This window comes from Doryrhamphus excisus, chromosome 22, assembly GCF_030265055.1.
Source record: "Doryrhamphus excisus isolate RoL2022-K1 chromosome 22, RoL_Dexc_1.0, whole genome shotgun sequence".
NCBI classification, from domain to species: Eukaryota; Metazoa; Chordata; class Actinopteri; order Syngnathiformes; family Syngnathidae; genus Doryrhamphus; species Doryrhamphus excisus.
This window is the reverse complement of record NC_080487.1, coordinates 3,685,565-3,704,268: the sequence shown is the minus strand read 5'-3', so window position 1 is coordinate 3,704,268 and position 18,704 is coordinate 3,685,565. Positions and strand designations below refer to the sequence as shown.

Here is an 18,704-nt window from a genome sequence, read left to right as displayed (position 1 = left end):
TACGGCCAAGAAATGGGAAACTACCAGATTCTTATTACATTCTGGGGAAGTAGGCCAAAGTATTCGTTCATTTTCTACCGCTTTTTCCACACGAGGGTCGTGGGGGGTGCTGGAGCCTATCCCAGCTGTCAGCCAATCACAGGGCACATATAGACAAACAACCATTCACACTCACATTCATACCTATGGACAATTTGGAGTGGCCAAATTATGGACAAATTAACCTAGCATGTTTTTGGAATGTGGGAGAAAACCCACGCATGCACGGAGAACATGAAAACTCCACACAGAGATGGCTGAGGGTGGAATTGAACCATGGTCTCCTAGCTGTGAGGTCTGCGCGCTAACCACTTGATCGCCGTGCAGCCAGTAGGACAAAGTAAGAAGTAAAAAAAACTTACCACTTCCACAAGGAATGGGAGGAGACCTTTTTTTTCAGTCGTCATTTCGGACGTGGTTAGCATGGTTAGCATGTTGGACATCTCTGTGTGGAGTTTGCATGTTCTCCCCGTGCAAGCTTGGGTTTCCTTCCACGGTCCAGTCCAGGGTGCACCCCGTGTCTTGCCTGAAGTCAGCTGGGATAGGCTCCAGCATACCCCTGCAACCCTGTAATGAAAGCATTATATTAGTATTGTAGTCAACTGAGCCAATTTCGGCAAAACATGCATATAATTTGACTAATAATAGGCCGTATTGTGTCATCACTCGTGTTGTCTGGTTTGATGCCAACATATTTATGATATTCTCCAGCATGTAGCTGGAGGTGGGGTTGTTTGATACCTTCCTTGCATGAGTGAACAATATTCCCTTACATCTCTCTATCGCTGTGGCTCCAGGCCGAGTCACCACCGCTATGTGACTCACAGCTCGTCTCCTCTTTTCATCCAGCCGTAATGAATGTTGTGCTTGTGGCCGCCCTATTTGCCGCAGGTGAGAGGATGAAGGTGAGACCCAAATTCTCATCGGTGACTGTGAACTTCAAAATCCAAACTCTGTATCCTACACAGTCCCTCACAAAAGTAACACCTCATATTTGGTAACTAATTAATTCCATGAATTATGTTGAAATATTTAGTCTAATTAACACAAACAAGTGTCATGATTGAGACTGAGGCGCAAAAGCGTCTCCGCGGCCATCTTTTGGCGACCTCAAGCTGAAACCAACTTTGGAGTAAACTGAAAACAGGCTACTCCAAGAATGTGTGGGTAAAAAAGATGACCCGTTTGATCCAGCAGAGGTGCCCTTGTGAGAAGAGAAATGATGCTGCGTGATCAAGAGGAAATGCTCAGCGTGCGGGTTCACGTGCTTTGATCTCACATGCACATACTTGATGCCGGGCCTTGCTTTACCTCCTCCGGGGACGCCTTTCATCCCCCAAAATGCCTCATTTACAACCTATTTCTCGACATCGCCTCCTGACCATATACTACAGCTGGTAGTTTAACTGTAAACATGATGATTGTATACTAGTTGACTATCACTAACACAGCATGTCCTGGCTAATAAGCCAATAGACCAAGCTAATTCGATTTAAGCACAATAGCTTAAAAGTTCCTGTGTCACCACTAACATTGTTTTGATATCCAAATGCTGTTCAACTATAGAGGACAGTAGAAATGTTTCTTTCTTTAGTGTGCATGCTGTTGCAAACATTGCAGATTGTCGCCATCTGCCGGTGAAAGTGAAACAGTGCATTGAGCCTTGATTTGTTTTTGTATTCTTTACCTTAATGATCAGGCTTCCTCAGCATTACAGTCAATACATTTATGAAGTTGGAATGGAGTTATAAATAATGTACATTGTTGACTTTTTAAAAAGTAGAATTGTGTGCAATTATTATTTTATTGTCTCTATTTTAACCAGATCACAATTGGACATATAATAAGGCTATAACATGTTCATTCAATGTCCTGTATATTTGGCATTTGGGATCCAAAATAATTCATTCATTCATTCATTTTCTACCGCTTATCCTCACAAAGGTCGCGTGGGTGCTGGAGCCTATCCCAGCTGTCTTCAGTAAGCTGTTTTCTCCCTCCAAAAATAAACATCCCATCAGTAATAATTCATAAATACATGATGATACATGTAAAATGTACAGCGTACATGTACTATTGTTGGAAATCGTGTATCATGTTTTTTCATCAAGATTGGAGATTTCTCGCTTTGTTTGGCGGTTCTTGAACACCCCATAGTTATGTGGCGCACCTTTAGTGTGACTGTTTTAAAAATGAGTCATAATGTACAAAGATACAGATACATAAGTTAAGTTTCACTATGACTCAACTCCAAAAAAATCACATTTCATTTATTTTCTTGAGTTTGCTTGCTGGTTTGTTTGTTTTTAAATAAATAAAAAGGATGCTTTGTGGGTTGAGAGAACAATCCCACCAGTAATATTCTTTTATTTATTAACAACTACAGTTACGTGACATTCCCGCCATTCCCAGTCAGCTATTTGGTGATTTGTCACCGCTTGCTTTCCGGTATCTTCTAACCAGCTGCACAGCAAATCACAATTGAAACTGGAACTTCTTATTTAAAGTGTGCTCTTCCTTACTATATTAGTCATATTAACATCTTCATATTAGTTTTCTTCACGTCTCAGTCACCATTCCTGGTACGATACCAGTGAGTCCATCATTACTACTATTTGGCTTTAGTTTTTGGATGAAGAAGACTAAGTACTCTACAGTTCCGTGCATGCTTAAAAATAACGAGACCAAAGAATGTAATTTAATTAGTAATGGAATTATTCCTTCATGGATGTAATTACCTGCCAAGGAAAGTATTATTATTGCAGTACTTTATTGACATACCTTAAAGTGTGCCAAAGAAGCCTCGGTTACAACCGGATGTACAATTATTTTTAGCGTACCCAAAAATCACTGCATTGGGCTCCACGTGTGCCGCATGACACAAATAATATGAAAATTGACATTTTTCCCAAACCTATGTCGGAAAGACACTCGTACACATGACACTAAATTCATCACACAGCAACTTAATGTTGAAAGGGCATTTCTGACAGCATTGTAGTGGTTGAAACAGTACAGGTTTCCCAACACTACCAGTGGAGAACATGTAGGAAGTAAATTTGTCTGGAGAGGCCCTGTGATTGGCTGGCGACCAGTCCAGGGTGTACCCCGCCTCTAGCCCGAAGACAGCTGGGATAGACTGCAGCACCCTCGTAGAATAGGATAGGATAAGCGGTAGAAAATGAATGAATGAGTGAATGAATGTATCTGGAGAGGCATATCCCAAATAAACATCTATGTCAGACAACTGGACTGTGAAATTACGGTATTCTGTGTCGTAGTGACACACACACACACACACACGGGAAGTCCCAGACCACACTGAGAGTTCATACCCAAATGAGGCTCCAGGGTAAAACACACAAGTCTCACCCTCATCTTTAAACGAGGATTTGACCACCTTCAGCTCACCAGGTAAGAGCAAACATATTCATATCAAAGATTGACATTTGGTCTTGTAAAAAAGTGTAAAATACAAAATACTAATAACCATTAACAAATATACAATATAAATTAGGGATGTTCAACAATTTTTGCACTGATATCAGCATAAAAATGCAATAGTGGTTGGTATCAGTTTTTTTCCCCGATCATCAAAACCAATGCTGAAATATTGTAAATAAGAATTTGTTCTTAAATTGCTTGCCTGGGTAAATAAAGGTAAAATAAAAAAAAATGAAATATTTATGAAAAAATGAAATGTTCTTTCCACCACAGGAGAAATGTCATGTTACACGTATCGGTATCGGCTGATATCAGAATCGAAAATTGAGAGTTCAGTTCAATATCAGCATATTGATTTTTCGCAAAAAAAGCCAATATCAGACATCCCTAATACATAATATAAAATAAAAAATATAGAAATAAAAAGGTAAAACTATAAATACACAAATAGAGAATTAAAAAAACATTGTATAATGTGTACATCGATACACGCTGTAGATTTTCCCAATGCTTCAGCAAAGAAAAAGTCCGAAAATAATAATCAGATCCTCACTTAGAAATGAAAACCAAAAAGGGGTTGTGTTCCCTCTCAGGTTGTGACTAACCTAGCTGAAATTGGCCTTACGAGACAGAACGAAAGAGAGAAGGGGGGGCGGAGGTGTTAAGATGGATCGTTCACAGCTGGCTGACTCAGTGGTCACCAGAGCGGAGAGAACAGTGTTTGAGAACGCTACGATTTCTTTTTTTTGTCCTTGTGTTGGGCCCTGCGGTACCTACTTATACTAATACAGTACATTATCAAAATACCAAAATGAAGGCAAATAAACAAGTCAAAGCAACTTAAATGTCACCAAATTGAACAGGAATAATGATGATGCTGATGAAAAGTAGGGGGGCTGCACAGTGGACCAGTGGTTAGTAGTTAACAAAGATTCACCGGAGCAGGTCTGTGTGTGTGTGTGTGTGTTGAATACTCAATACAGCAGATTGGACTCAAGTTCATTAGTATGAACTTGTTTTCCTTTGTCTTGCAAACTGAAAAAAAAGAGTTTGTTTGACATGACAAAGATCCTCTATGAAAATGAGAACACCGTCCGTTTGACCTCCGTGCATTTCCTGTGATTTTTTTTTTTTTTTTTTTTTGCATTTGGACCGGCCGTAGGAGCCTCATCTTACAAAACACTGTAAACTCACTAAACTCACTAAACACTAAACTCATCATACAGCAACTTAACACTCAAAAAACATACAAATTAAATATACAAACATGTACTAATGCAAGTTACGATCTTTTTTTTCCCATAATGCATTTTGTTTGAGCAGAGCATTTCATTGGAGGACAAGTGTCATAGAAAATACCACTAAAGGTGTAAAAGCATGTTATTAGTATGACATTTTTTTCATGTTCCTTATCTCATAATGTTATGACTTTGTTTCAATAATATTTGGACTTGATTGGGGTAATATTATTTAAACGTTTACACAAATTATAGCTTTTTTTTGTTTTGTTTTTCCATAATATGACATGGCCAGCCTCCCTTGATAGCACATGACTAATAACTAAATAGTAATACATAAATAATCCACATGGAATTTCAAATCTGTTGTGTTTGTCAATGTTATTATTACACCTTTTCAGCACCAATGGGTGTGACTTGCCCCGCAGGCCACTACTGGGACAGCTTGCTTAAAAAATGTCTTCCCTGCAAGATAATGTGCAGGCAACCACTGGTCATTACCAGATGCACCAACTACTGTGGTAAGCAAATGGAGAGCTATGGGTTTATATGGGTCATATGAAAAGGTGATGAAATGTGATGTGATTTTTTTTTTTAAGTGTTAGCGGACTGTAGAACACTGCCTGGCCACTACTATGACGGGCTTCTGAGGAAATGTGTGATGTGCGCTGATGTTTGTGGCAGACATCCAGCAGAGTGCTCCCAACACTGTACCAGTGAGTACCCAGCGGACCAACACCCTCAGCTCATTTTGCAGTGAAAAACTTTGATCCTTAGACTACTACTGTAAAAAAAAAACTGTAGTTTCCTCCAAAAAGCATCCCACAAATTCATAATGAAAATATTTGAATTGTTTGCAAAGTAATGATTTTCCCCATTCTTGCTCTTTAGCTTTATCTGTTCCAGTTACCACGAAAACATTCCTGGTTAAAGTTACCTCACACCTTCCAAATTCCGAAGGGTTCCCGGCGGAAGACCCCACCGTCCTCATCTACTCCCTCCTCGCTCTGTGCTTGGTTCTGCTGCTGTCCAGTCTGTGTTTTGCCGTGGTGCTATTCCTGAGAGGAAGCAGAGCCAGAATCATCCTCGACCAGGAGTGCGTCGACAAGCGGGGCCACGGGGTCAGGGGTCAGCGAGGACCTACAGGTGCAGCGTAGCATTACAAGTGAAGTCCACATGGATTTTTAATGCGTTTTCAACTCTTTACAACAGATTGTGTTGCACATCCAAGTCGAGCCACAGATGAGTCCATACCTACTGAGACGTCCGTGTGCGTCCACTGCTTCCCCGATTTTGCAGCAGTCGCCAGCGACAACAAAAGGCCTCACGGATCACCTTTGACGCACTACCAGCAAGATGTCCTGAACCACATCCGGATGCAACATCAATGTCCTCCACCTACACAAGGAAAACCTGATACGCCCACACTGGAGGTGTATGAGGGATCAATGGTGGGATGAAGCTCACTGTATATTTACATTACTTATTTGCAATAATACTTCTGTAGAAATGAATGTGTCCCTTAAAGTATACGCTACACTAAAGTAAGGTTAATTATTAGACATTGAAGTAACCAACATCAACCTTTTCAGGGCTAAAAGGTTGGCCAAATCCTGTGTCAGAGTTTGGAAAGAGGGCAGCAACCCACCAACTACTAAACTACTAAATAACACACATTCTGAGTTCATTCATTCATTCATTTTCTACCGCTTTTCCTCACAAGGGTCGCGGGGGGTGCTGGAGCCTATCCCAGCTGTCTTCGGGCGAGAGGCGGGGTACACCCTGGACTGGTCGCCAGCCAATCACAGGGCACATATAGACAAACAACCATTCACACTCACATTCATACCTATGGACAATTTGGAGTGGCCAATTAACCTAGCATGTTTTTGGAATGTGGGAGGAAACCGGAGTACCCGGAGAAAACCCACGCATGCACGGGGAGAACATGCAAACTCCACACAGAGATGCCCGAGGGTGGAATTGAACCCTGAACCTCCTAGCCACATTCTGAGTTTCAGTATCAAATTCTAATAAAACAATATCTAAAATGTGTTTGACTTGGCATAATGTTACAGAGACACTGATGCATTCACTGACGACCCAACATTGTCCATAGGTATGAATGTGATTGTCTATATTGCCCTGCCATTGGCTGGCGAGCAGTGCAGGGTGAACCCCGCCTCTCGCCAAAAGTCAGCTGGGATAGGCTCCAAAATTATTGCAGATTTTTCCATATTTGCTGTTGCACATTTTTTTGTTAAATGATATTTTTAGAATGTGCCGCAGGGCAATAAAAAAACAACACTTTGGACAATTCTGCTGTACCTGTTCAATGTTCTTTTTCCACTTAAGAAACTTTTTTTTGTGAACCACGAGCATGGTGTGTGCACGGTAAATTAAGTCTTATACAGTAAGACAAGGTGCATTACAGATATAGATTGTTTTCTTTATTGAAGTGTCTTGCCATCACTGTCCAGTCTTTGCAGCAGTCATTTTGTATGTGAGGAATGACTTCATGGGCCAAGACACGATTAAGAACTCCCATGGCGGAATCCAGCAATATCGAAGAACAAAATCAATATTGAGGTTTTCACCATTTGTCTATTACGTACAAACTGTACATATATATATATATATGTATAGATATATATACTTTACATCTTCAACATGTGAAAAAAAAGTAATATTCAGCTTGGGCGGCATGCTGAACGCAAGTACTGATTCAGTACACAAACACGCACGGCATACGCACGCGCACCACACGTGCATACAAACCTTAACACACGCACTTGTTTTTATACACGCAAAACCACATTTGTTTCTTGTTTTTTTTTTTTAACAACCACACCGACGATGAGCATTTTCACCACCCTGTCTCTTTCTTGTGCACGTACACAAACACACACTAAAATCAAGCAGCATGCGGCCATAGATTAACACTGTAGGATCCTTTGCAAACGATTCTGAGGATGATACCTCCCATATCCTGTTTTTTTTTTTTTTGCATTGACCTGCACCAACATTACAACCACATACCATGAACATGAAGAATACATGACTCTAAAACTGTCCAAGACTTATACTGTATATATTTTTTAAAAATCACACAAAAATAACCCAAGAATAATAACGAGAATAAAAAAAAACATTTAATCTAACTAAACATTAAGTTAGCCACCATAGCAGCATTTTCCAGAGTGGGTGTGGTTAGCTCTTTTGCGTATAGAAAACAACACGGCACAATGTAACACAGACGGACAATGTGAGAGCGAATGCAAAACTGTAAACCAACCTTTATAATTACAGTATTTATAAAAATAGAATATTTACTGAGTAATGTCCGCCCCGCGACAGTTGGAAGCAGCAATAGAGGCGGAAAACATCTGACACACTCGGGGAAAGTGTAGCCGAAGCCTCCCATGTTGACCGATGACAAACTCACAAGTAGCGACACACATAAACAACTTCTCTTCAAATGTTTATCATGAGATGCTGACTTTTTTTTCTTTGTTTTTTTGCAGTTCAGCAAAAAATGCATAATGCAATATTTGGTCATTTGAGTGTGTAACTATATACAGTGGTGTGAAAAAGTGTTTGGCCTCTATCTTAATTTTTTTTTTTTTTGCATGTTTGTCACACGTAAATCTTTTTCTGAAATGCGGTGTTACTTTTGCATCAGATGTAATGGGACACACACTTTCCAAAAAGAGTGTCTTTCTTAAAATGGAGTCACGAACACTGACCTTAACTGTGGCAAGTGAGGCCTGCAATTATTCGGATGTTGCATCGCTGCAGTCTTCCGGTTATTTTGGTTGGCCGGCCACTCCTGGGAAGGTTCACCGCTCTTCCATGTTTCACCACTTGGGGATAATGGCTCTCACTGTGGTTTGCTGGAGTCCCAAAGCTTTAGAAATGGCTTTATAGCATTTTCCGTACCGATAGATCTCCTATTAAGTGTGACAAAATGGGAAAAAAAGGGGGCAAACACATTTTCACAACACTGTATGTGACACATGATGTGCTTGTGATTTCCTTTGCCTTAAGAAAAGAACAAAGAGCCTCAATTCGAGATAGAAGCAGCTTGTCGCAGTGTTGATGTTTGCGTGCTCGGAGCAGGACGTTGGCAAAGAACAGCATTAGGGATCAAGTAAACCGCCCCCCCTACCATAAACTGGGGCTCGAACCTTCTTTCTCTCGCAGACTTGAACATGATCATGGAAGAATGGTCACGATCCAGACTGCTCTGAGAAGATCGTTGTGTGCGTCTTGAAGTCCAGTGGAAATGTTGTACAAGTTGCAGTAGTGCTTCAGGGCTCATATGCATTGTGACGGGTTTCGGGTGGCACTATTCGTACTCCAGGAACTGTTTATGGTAAAATAAAAGGTACCTGAGGGAGAAATGCAAATGATGAATGCTGATTCTGCAGAATGTGCTAACTACCATGTGTATATAACTTGGATGTCACTTGTGGCAGCACCACATGTTATACGTTTCATTTTATCGTCTGGGTTAATATGACATGATTGACCACATTTAAGTGTTTCCATGTGCCCCCTGCAATTTGCTCACGTATCACTAGGAGTACACGTACCCCTGTTTGGGATTCACTACCTGCCTGCAATTGCATGGCAATAATAATTACTGCTTTAAAGTTATTCTTGCAGATGTTTGAACCAAATTAACAGATTTTTTTACTTCAACATAATGCATATGTGAGCTAAAAATATGCATTTTTGAGTATACATGAGGCAGTTTAAACAGAAATATTGAAATTAGGCTGATAGAGATGTCTCACCCTTCGCTGTCCAACACTGCCTCGATGCTGGCTTTGGTGATGATTGCATCATCACATTTGAACCAGTGGTCTTTATGCTGCCTAATGAAGGTGGTGTAATGGCCGCTCTCTAGTGTCCCCTGGTGGTTGACGACTGCAAACAGGCTGTATCTGATTGAGACAAGGTAAACTTAAAAGGACACAACTTAAAGGACACAATTTTGTGACAAAAAAAAGCATAATAATTGTTTGTATTTGACTTTTTTTTGCTATGACATAAGTCAAAGATTAGCTTACTTGTTGTCATTGTTGAATGGCTCCACAGTCTGTTGGTACTGGCCGTTCATCCTGCTCTCCTTACTGAAACACACAATGGAAACGCAATCCTGTTCAATATTGTGTCAGATTTCTCAGCATTTTCTCATTTTCTGACACGCTGCTACGTGTGTCACTTCGTCCGATCGGCTTTGGACAGCTCTCACCTTGAGGCCATGAAGGGTGTCATGTCCAGCTCCAAAGGAAATGAGACGTATGTTGTGATCTTCCTCCGTAGTTTGGCTGAATGCTCAAACCTCTGACAACACACACACATACAATTCAACATGATGCAAATAAGCAAAGGGAAAAAAAATTCAGTATTTACTTCACTTGGAAGTAAATTCAACTAAAGTGCTGTTTGTCTTTTTTTTTTTTACTATGCACCACTTCTTGATCATTCTTTTTGTCACTTGTTGCAGGGATGGACGAATCGCTCCTGGACAATTTGGAAAGCAGCGGAAGATCCACTGACCTGATTTGCTTGTTTTTTTCCCCGGTGTCAGACGAGGAACTAGATGGGGAGGTGGCGGTAGACTTGTAGGTGTTGTGGTGTACCCTTTTTAGGGGGGGAAGGGGGTCTGCATGTTTTTCGTGCCGCTGTTGTACGGCTTCTTAACATGGCGTTCTTTTCAAATGACGGACGTTTTACTGTTCTGCTTGCGTGCGAACGTCCATGCTGTTTTACTAGTATTCAATACACAACGCGAAATAATGATGGTGCATTCATTGCACCTGGGGAACAGCATATGGGGTGAAGTTGAGTATTAACAAAATTGCGCTTGAATCAGATTTTACAGATACCCACAAACGCATTGCAATGAATCTAGATTTCACCGGTCAATTCACCGCATCCATACCCAGTGAATGAGCCGATACATTCACATATTAATCGCAATGGATCGATTAATATCGATTATTTTCCACACCCTTAATACACACACATTAAAACAGGAAATGAAAGCTGAGAGTCATCCTCAAGCTGAATTCTTACTTTAAGGTGAAAGCAGGCCACTATGGGCAACTTTTTCATAGTCAGTTGCTTGGTAGACTCCTGGTAACTGTGGCAACCGCTGCACTTGATCTTCGCGCTGCTGCCCAGGTGCTCTGGTCTGGTGAACCTGGATGGAAGAAATCACGCTTGGTCATAAAGTTATCTTTGCCCAAGTTATGTTTTAATGGCTTGTCTGCGAGCAGGATTACACTGAAACTAGTTGACCGTGTTTCATTATATTGTGGCTCCAGATCAAATGTTATGTAAATAGTGCCTGGATAATAGCATAATTACGGTATACGGTAGGCATTAGGCGACTATGTTCCACGGGTGGGAATTGTGATGCAATATTATCACCACATTAGTCTATTCCACTGCTGCGTTGTGTCGGTGTTGCTATGGTAAGTAATCACATAACTCAAATAACACCAAGCTAAACGTTTCACGTAATAAGGTTTAGGAAAACAGAAGACAATTCTAACCACAAGCCCTTAGCCTTAACTGTTCCAATGATAAAATTCCCATATTCCCATAGCGCTGAAACTTACTGAATCACCAGCATTTACCTTTACTCAGGTTCATATCTACAATCAGTAATAACGTCTCCCCTTTAGTTTGATAATCAGATCAACACAAACTTGAAAACTTTGATAAGGCTAAGATAAAAAAATAGTTTTTTAATGTGTTATGACAATATCAAATGATATTTCATTGAGGCTACCTTCGTAGGCAGTCGGTCAGTGTTGTGGCTCCATTGGTGTGACTCTCTCCGTTTAGTGTCGAGCCATCTCCTCCGGGACTTAACGGCCAGAACGGGGTGGAGGAACCCGGCAGGTCCAGGCTGATATCCCAGAACGGGTCGATGGTCGTTGAGACACCACTGACAGGAAGACAATTGCACTCGAAATGATTCAGCCATCATTGTAAATGAATTTAATATGAAGCTAATATGCACGTCACATAATATATAAATGGAGCATTGTTGGCTCTTTGGAGTAGGTGTTTCCCATTACGTGCATTCTTAGCTGCGTGCCGTTAGCCTTTTTATATCTTTACAACACACAGAAAAGAGAGACACATGTCTTCATGTCTCACATAAGGATTATGGGCATTTTTTTTCAGTTGGTATAAAACATTATTATTAGAAAATATTATTACATTTCCAATATGTTATTAAAAAAATCACACTGTGAACGGTCATATTTGTCATATTGTACAATAAGGGCACACATTGTTTTACTAGATGAACTGGTTTGTTGCAGTTTTACCTCAAACTCATAGGTTTTTTGTTTGTATTTAAAAAGGAGAAGGGATGGTGCGTCTATTCCATTTATAACCACCAGATGGAACTACAGGTCAGCTTTACAGATTTACAGCATTCTAAGGGTTTTTTGCTCTTGATGCTGCATTAGTGTGTCTGTGTGTTAATGTTACAACATGTGAAGAACTACGGCGGCATGGTGAGACACACACACACACACACGCACATGTTACACTACGCTCTGACTTACTGGCAGACTTGACAGGTGACATCAGATTGCAGGCCCCCTGTGAAGATTTGGTCAATAATGCAGTTGCAATGGTTTGGGTTGTTGGCTTTCTTCCCGTTGTCATCTGTGCGGGCACACACACGCAAACTAACTAACATGCTGCTTATAAATTAAAATAACTCGTTTCGGTGCCAATAAAAATATCGTAGATCATCTCTTATTAACATAAATTACCGTTCAGGGAAAACACAAACAATTTGTCGGACCTTTGCAGTGTCGGTGTAGGACATCCAGTGCAGCAATGAGGAACTCGTGTGCGTCCTGCTGCTCGTACCCGGCCAGGTGACGGGCGTGAGTCCACACCAGGTGGAGGAGGCGGAACGGGATGTGTGGTGAGCGGTGGCCTGAGTAAAACTAATGACAGACCATGTTAAGTGATAAAACTGTTGACGCTCACAGCTCCAAATGCATTCTTAAGTGAAACTAGATGGTACCTCCTGGAAGAGCTGCGACATCTCACACACTAAGCAGGAGTTGCTCTGCATTTCACATTTGTGTCGGTCCGACAGGAAGAAGTCACGCAATAGCGGTGTGTGTGTTAGTGCCTGGACGATGCAGTTCATGAAGCATGTGTTGCCGAGGTTGATAAGACCGCGTAGGCCTGAGGAGGAGAGGGGAAGAGAACCACATCAATGGTTTGCAGAGCTCCAACAAATTACACACATTTCCATTGGATGCTGTTGATTGTCCTCTATACATCATCGGTTAGCTACCCTTTTATATTTTATGAGAATTGGTGGCACAGTGTGACTTCCCTCAGTGAATGTAATATGACTAGGGCGCTCCTTTACCCCCTGAAAATTGTCTTTTTCTGGAGTATACTTTGTGGCATTTTCTGCTCACACACCCATATTCCCCGCCATTAAATAAATGTGCAAATTCTCAGCTATTACAACATTTACAACATTTTTGATGCCACCATAGAAAGGTGCCAAGATGGCATAGACCGAAACAGAAGCTACATAAGAGGGATTTACCATAAATTTACACGGTGCTCTAACCTGATACAAGGACTGTTTTCTTGTTTTTGTGTTTGTATTTTTTGCAGGAAGCGGCAGAGTGATGTGATGCTGCCCTCTCAGCAGCTTTCTCTCTGCTCCTTGCTCTGCTTGTGCTGCCTCCGTCCACTGCAGGCTCGTCTCCACTTCCTCGTCATGCTCCACAGTCAGTTAGCTGCTTCTTGCAAGCTGCTGGCGTGACGCCGAATAGCAGCCTGGGTTTTTGTTTTCCCTTCGTTTCTAGTTTCTTGTTTGTGTGACCGACTGTATTGTTTTAGGTTTTTGTTGTGTGTTTTTTTTTCCTCATCTTTGGGGTACCAGTGAGGTGACAGGACAATGGCTCTGTTCACCTCACTTTCCTTGTTTGTTTGGGTTGGCCCATCAGGACCTTTTATTGGGGACAGTAGGGTTTTTTTCCCCCCATCTATTTTTAGTTGATTCATTAATAAACTTGGGTGACTTGATTTTCCCGCCTCCTGTCCTATCCTTACATTCCCTGGGTCGTAACACAGACTCTTCTGCAGAATTCATGACAGTTGCCGATAGCAGCTCTCGTGCATTACGCTACCCTCCAGCCAAAGACAAATCAAATAGCTCGGGGAGGTGGGGGATACATATGGCTTGTTGGATTTAATAATTTGCCAGAGTTGCAGTGTATTCACTGCTTGTTACCCTGAGGTTGCTATTTCTGGCTGCTGCCTGCCGTTTGAGTCTGCTGTCCGCAGTTCCCGAGTACGCACCCTAGTATCTTGGAGTAGTATGGTGACAGGGATGACACTGAGATATTTGATTGGATACTATTTTTTTAAAGATTGTTCCTCTTGAAAAATAATGATTACATTACAAATTGCAATGCCAATGAAAATATATATATTTTTTTTTTAAAAGGTATGATTAACATTCCGGAATCCTTATTATATCATGCATTTTGTCTGTGAGGCAAGAGACTTTCTTATCCACTTCCTTAAGAGCCACTAACCAATAGTACAGTTGGATGTGATTCTCCTCCTCTTGGGGTTGTGGCGAAGAAGTTCCAGCTCCCTCTTGGTGGGCTCCCATGTGGAGTACTTCTCACCTACGCCTGGTAATGGACCATTGGGACAAAGACGTGTTTAGCGTGTTTCGCAGTGTCGTACTGCTGCAGTGAGTTCAAATGCTATCACACCTTGCATTTTCCAAGCTTTCCTTTGTTCCTCTTTGGCAATCTGTTCCATGTCTTTGTCGTATATGTAGTCCTGGCACATGAAGCAGTAAATTCCCCCATACAGCAAGTCAATAGCTGGAAAGTCAAGATGGGGACAGGGTGAGGACAGTATGCCAAAGACACAAATGCACTTGGGAGATGTTTCATTGAAATGCAGCGATGTTCCCATAGCTGATCTATTTTGTTTGTCAGAGGGTAATGAAGGGCTGTGAGTCACTACAAGCTGTATGTGCCGCTAGATGATTCATCTCGCAGTCTTTTCCTATTCAGGCCACGTTGCCATGGCGCTGCAATGCCAAGTAGCAGAGCTTATCGGTAGACATATCTGCTATCTGTTAACATCCTCCGGTAATGGTATTGAGGCACCCCCAGAGAAATGGCGAGAGCAAAGAGGTGCCCGAATGTGAGGAGTAAAGCAGGAGAAAGCGTCTTTCAAATTCTAAACACATATGCCCAACCGAACCACCCGTCTTTCCAACAATGGGCTTGCAAGCTACCTGTTTGCTGTCACCATGACAACTTGGCCTTCTGGCTTCCTTGGCTGATGTTGTAATCCTCTGCAGGTATGGAGGGAAAGCCAAGGATGAAAGCACAAAGGACAAGGAATCTAGAATTCCCCACACTGTTAGGGATGCATTTTCTCAATTTAATGAGAAACTGTGACTGTCGCACAAAATGAATAATACTTATTTCATCGTGCTGTTGATGACAGTTATGGGACACGAGTGAAGCCCGCGATGATTCCGTCTCAAAAAGGTCTGGTGCAAAGTGTTTCCAACAACGTTTTCAACAAAGTAGGCCAATAATGTTGTGATGCACTGTCAGAAAAGTTGCAGGGCGCAATAGAAGACATAAGATGACAGATAGAACACACATTGGCTCCTTGAAAGAACACAAAGAGCAGAAAAGAAAAAGCATATGATTGCAGGATAGGGGCTTGATTTAATAGAGACTAATTCCACGGGGATTATTAAAGACGACTTAATTACCTCTTCAACAGTCAGAAGAGCTCTGCCCTCCTCCCATTTTCCCTTCTCTGTTATTTTTGCAGCGGCAACTAACCTAATTAGGCCTACAATTACACTTACCCAATTATACACTTGGGAAATGGATGCACAAACACACACCGGAGGGGGCGTGTTCCTGAGCCAAAAAGGATAAAAGCAGAGAAAAGGAGGCTTCCAAAAAAGCACAAACGATTGTGAACATCTGCCAAAGTGGCGCTTTGTCATGCACACCCAAGGTGTCTCTGCAGCAACACCCCCCCCCCCCCCCCCCACCCTACTTGTTCCAATACTGCAGTATGAGGTTCTTAACTTACAGCTCAAACGGCCTAATTCCATTATGTGGCGAGTGTGAACAGAGCTACCCGGCTGGGGATGCAGCATTCATTTCAGCAGCGTGACATCATTCAGAGTGCTATTGCACGGGACAAAGTTTGATACCCTGCTGCATTAAAAAGCCAACCACATCAGCACGTTTTTCTTTCCCTAAATGTCCGTGCATGTGGAGCCTCAGAGGTCATATTTTAACACTTAAATTACACTTAAAATAATTTGTAGAGACTCGGCAATTAGAACATTTTAGTTTTGTGTTTAAGGGAAGTGACAATATCAGAAGCGATATGCATGTTTGTGGCTTACAGTATGTCTCATGAGGACAAGCCATCACCTCATTTAAATAAACGAGGCGGTAAATTGCATGCTTTGATGGCGGGATGCGTGTGTTCTGTGTTTTAGCCATACCTAGGTTATGCCGTTTGCTCTTGGCATGCTCGTGGATGTGTTTTTTGGCAAAGCAGGCGAAGAAGACACAGTAAAGGCAGGAGTGGAGTCTGCTGAGGTGAGCGCCGCACATGTGGCAGATGCATGACTTGGCCTGGAATAGAGGTGGGGTAAAAAAAAAAAAAACAACAGATAAACAGCGCCATCAGTTTCTGTACATGTTTAAATCATGTTTAGGACAGGCAGCATGATTAAAATTAGTCAATCGACTAGTTTTTAAAAACCTTCACCACGTCAATATGTGAAATCACGTAATGAATTGGGTAAAGAACTCAGATTAAAATGAGCAATTTCATAAAACAGTACACGCAGTTTATATTTCCAAAGTACAATGAAGAAGAGTCCTGAACCACTGTGTGCATATAATGCTATGTCTAACCACACTTGCACTTGCTAACACTTCATTAAAGAACATGAAAAAAATGCCTGGGTCATGACAGGTTTAGTGTAACGCTTCGCAGTATACTTTGCTGGGGATGTGAAATACATGAGAGAGAAAAGTAGATGTGAAAAAAGTACACAGCCAGGAAGACAATATGGCAGCTGTAGGCTTGTAGGAGTCATGTCATCGGTGCAGTATGTGACCCAGTACGGCTCTGACTGATTTACATGCTGTAGCCATGTTGCAGATACAAGGCATGATTGGCATGGCGGTTGATGGAGAGCAGAAGGTGTAAAAAGCATACAAATGAGATAGATGGGCGGTGGAGGTCGGTATAGAGAAGAAGGACGAGGAAGGAATGTTGATTTCAATGTCAAATCTATGCTTTGATGCCACCGAAAAATAATAATTATTGGAGTACAAAGGCTTTCTTAAGGTAGCGTCACTTGTGTCACTACAACTTATGTCGTTATCCTTATAGTTTTCTGGAAAGGTTTTGGACACCCATAATGTAAGATGTTTGGAAAAACACAGTTATGTAACAGGTTCCCACCGTCTTCCTGCTTTGAGTATGCACATACACACGCATATCGGTCATGTTTGCCATCAGCTAATGATAGCAATTTGGCAAAGTTTAGCTCCTCACATTAGCTATCACTGAATGTACTGTATAGCAGCAACATTTATATAAATTGTTGACTGTTTGAGACTGCTTAAGTGTATGTGCACGCACTAGACATGTACGTGAATACCAGGCAGCCGTGAAGGCCAATTATTTTATTTGACGACACAAGTAAAAAATGGATCAACGTTAGTTGGAGTAAAATATATGCACTGCTCTTATTTTTGTTGCAGACTTGCAACCAAGGATGGGGTTTGCCCCTGAGCACCTTGGATGTAGGATGCAAGCACACACACACACATACAGATTAGAGATGCAAGCACTCAGTGTGCAGAAATACATGACAATTATCAAAACTCGGTTACAGGCAGAAAAAAATGGGGTCAACACAGAGAGTGCTGTAGCCATTCGAAGGGAAACATGTTGACTGATCATTTTGTTGTAGAAGGGGATGACTCATTGCATGGTAGATAGACAATCAATGGGCCAGCAAAGCGAGGGATGACCCATCAGCTTATGCTGGTGCAGGAAACAAATGACTTGAAGGACAGAACCAAGGGAAATAGATGTGTTTTTTTTAAGCACGGTACCGATTTTTATTATAGTCCCACCCTTTTGAGGGAGGTGCTGTTGACTTTCTGGTCCGTTTGAGCGCTGACGTTCGACACCGGTATGTCGAGTGGAGTGATGTTTTTCTTGGAGGGGAACTGCCCACATACGCACACGCGCGCGCGCGACCTTTCACATTCAAGCCACCCACTCACATACACCATCTTCCGTTAGGCGAACCCACGACGTTTCCCAGTCTCTTATTACCTTGCGTTTCCTGGTCTCGGCTGAACCGCTCCATACGAAACACTGATAAATAACCCTCAGGTTCTGCTTCCAGTTGTCCACTTTGAAGCAATTGACATGGGGGCAGCCTGCGGGACTCATGGTTATCACAGCATCCGAGTCGGTTGTCCACTCGGCGATGAAACCTGTTCAAAAACCCCTCGACCCAGTCCAAACCCGGGTAGAGTGGCTAGCTTGCCAGGTTCGTTATCCTCCAATCGCCGCGTCCTAGCTAACTGGACATGTTCTGGTTGCAGTTACGGCGAGACGCACAGGAGAACACCAATTATTCCGGTATTGCAGTGTCGGAATCAGCATAGCCCTTGTCAGTTCAAATCCATTATGGAACCATGGATGCAGTTTAACCACAGTCGCTTAATTACATGTTAGCAAGCTGGCTAAAGTTGGTTAGCGTAGGAATTTCAACAGTAGCTTACACAGTGAATGTAGACCCACCTCGTTCATAACGTCGGACCAATAAACAGCGACCACTACTCAGCCTTGGCGAATTACAACTCTTCC

At 42.0% G+C, this 18,704-nt stretch overlaps 3 protein-coding genes across 4 annotated transcripts in view; 1 reads left to right on the top strand and 2 right to left on the bottom strand.

The window, feature by feature from the left end:
* Positions 1–8,617, bottom strand: part of LOC131109643 (zinc transporter ZIP11-like) — a 72,567-nt gene extending 63,950 nt beyond the window's left edge. Inside the window, exons 1-4 of the mRNA XM_058061854.1 lie at positions 8,468–8,617; positions 5,976–6,148; positions 5,659–5,861; positions 402–606 (exon numbers count right to left, since the gene is read on the bottom strand). The gene's annotated coding sequence lies outside the window, so the exon portion shown is untranslated. The remainder of the gene's footprint in view (positions 1–401; positions 607–5,658; positions 5,862–5,975; positions 6,149–8,467) is intronic.
* On the top strand, positions 5,128–6,450 carry LOC131109650 (tumor necrosis factor receptor superfamily member 13B). Its single transcript, XM_058061875.1, has 4 exons — positions 5,128–5,242; positions 5,321–5,437; positions 5,613–5,867; positions 5,934–6,450. The coding sequence occupies exons 1-4, from the start codon at positions 5,128–5,130 to the stop codon at positions 6,179–6,181; spliced, it is 735 nt and encodes a 244-aa protein (XP_057917858.1). The 3' UTR covers positions 6,182–6,450.
* Positions 8,618–8,962: 345 nt separating the features above from the next.
* On the bottom strand, positions 8,963–18,628 carry usp22 (ubiquitin specific peptidase 22). 2 transcript variants are annotated; one of them, XM_058061846.1, is made up of 13 exons: positions 18,165–18,628; positions 16,306–16,438; positions 14,522–14,635; positions 14,336–14,437; positions 12,793–12,959; positions 12,565–12,712; positions 12,320–12,356; positions 11,530–11,688; positions 10,809–10,935; positions 9,982–10,073; positions 9,797–9,859; positions 9,521–9,670; positions 8,963–9,112 (listed from the first exon to the last, which is right to left on the bottom strand). In XM_058061846.1, exons 1-13 carry the CDS (start codon positions 18,282–18,284, stop codon positions 9,070–9,072), a joined length of 1,455 nt encoding a protein of 484 aa, XP_057917829.1. In that variant the 5' UTR covers positions 18,285–18,628; the 3' UTR covers positions 8,963–9,069. The 2 variants fall into 2 exon arrangements, with proteins under 2 accessions (XP_057917829.1, XP_057917830.1); XM_058061847.1 differs by having other exon boundaries at positions 12,320–12,422; positions 18,165–18,329.
* Positions 18,629–18,704: the final 76 nt, after the last annotated feature.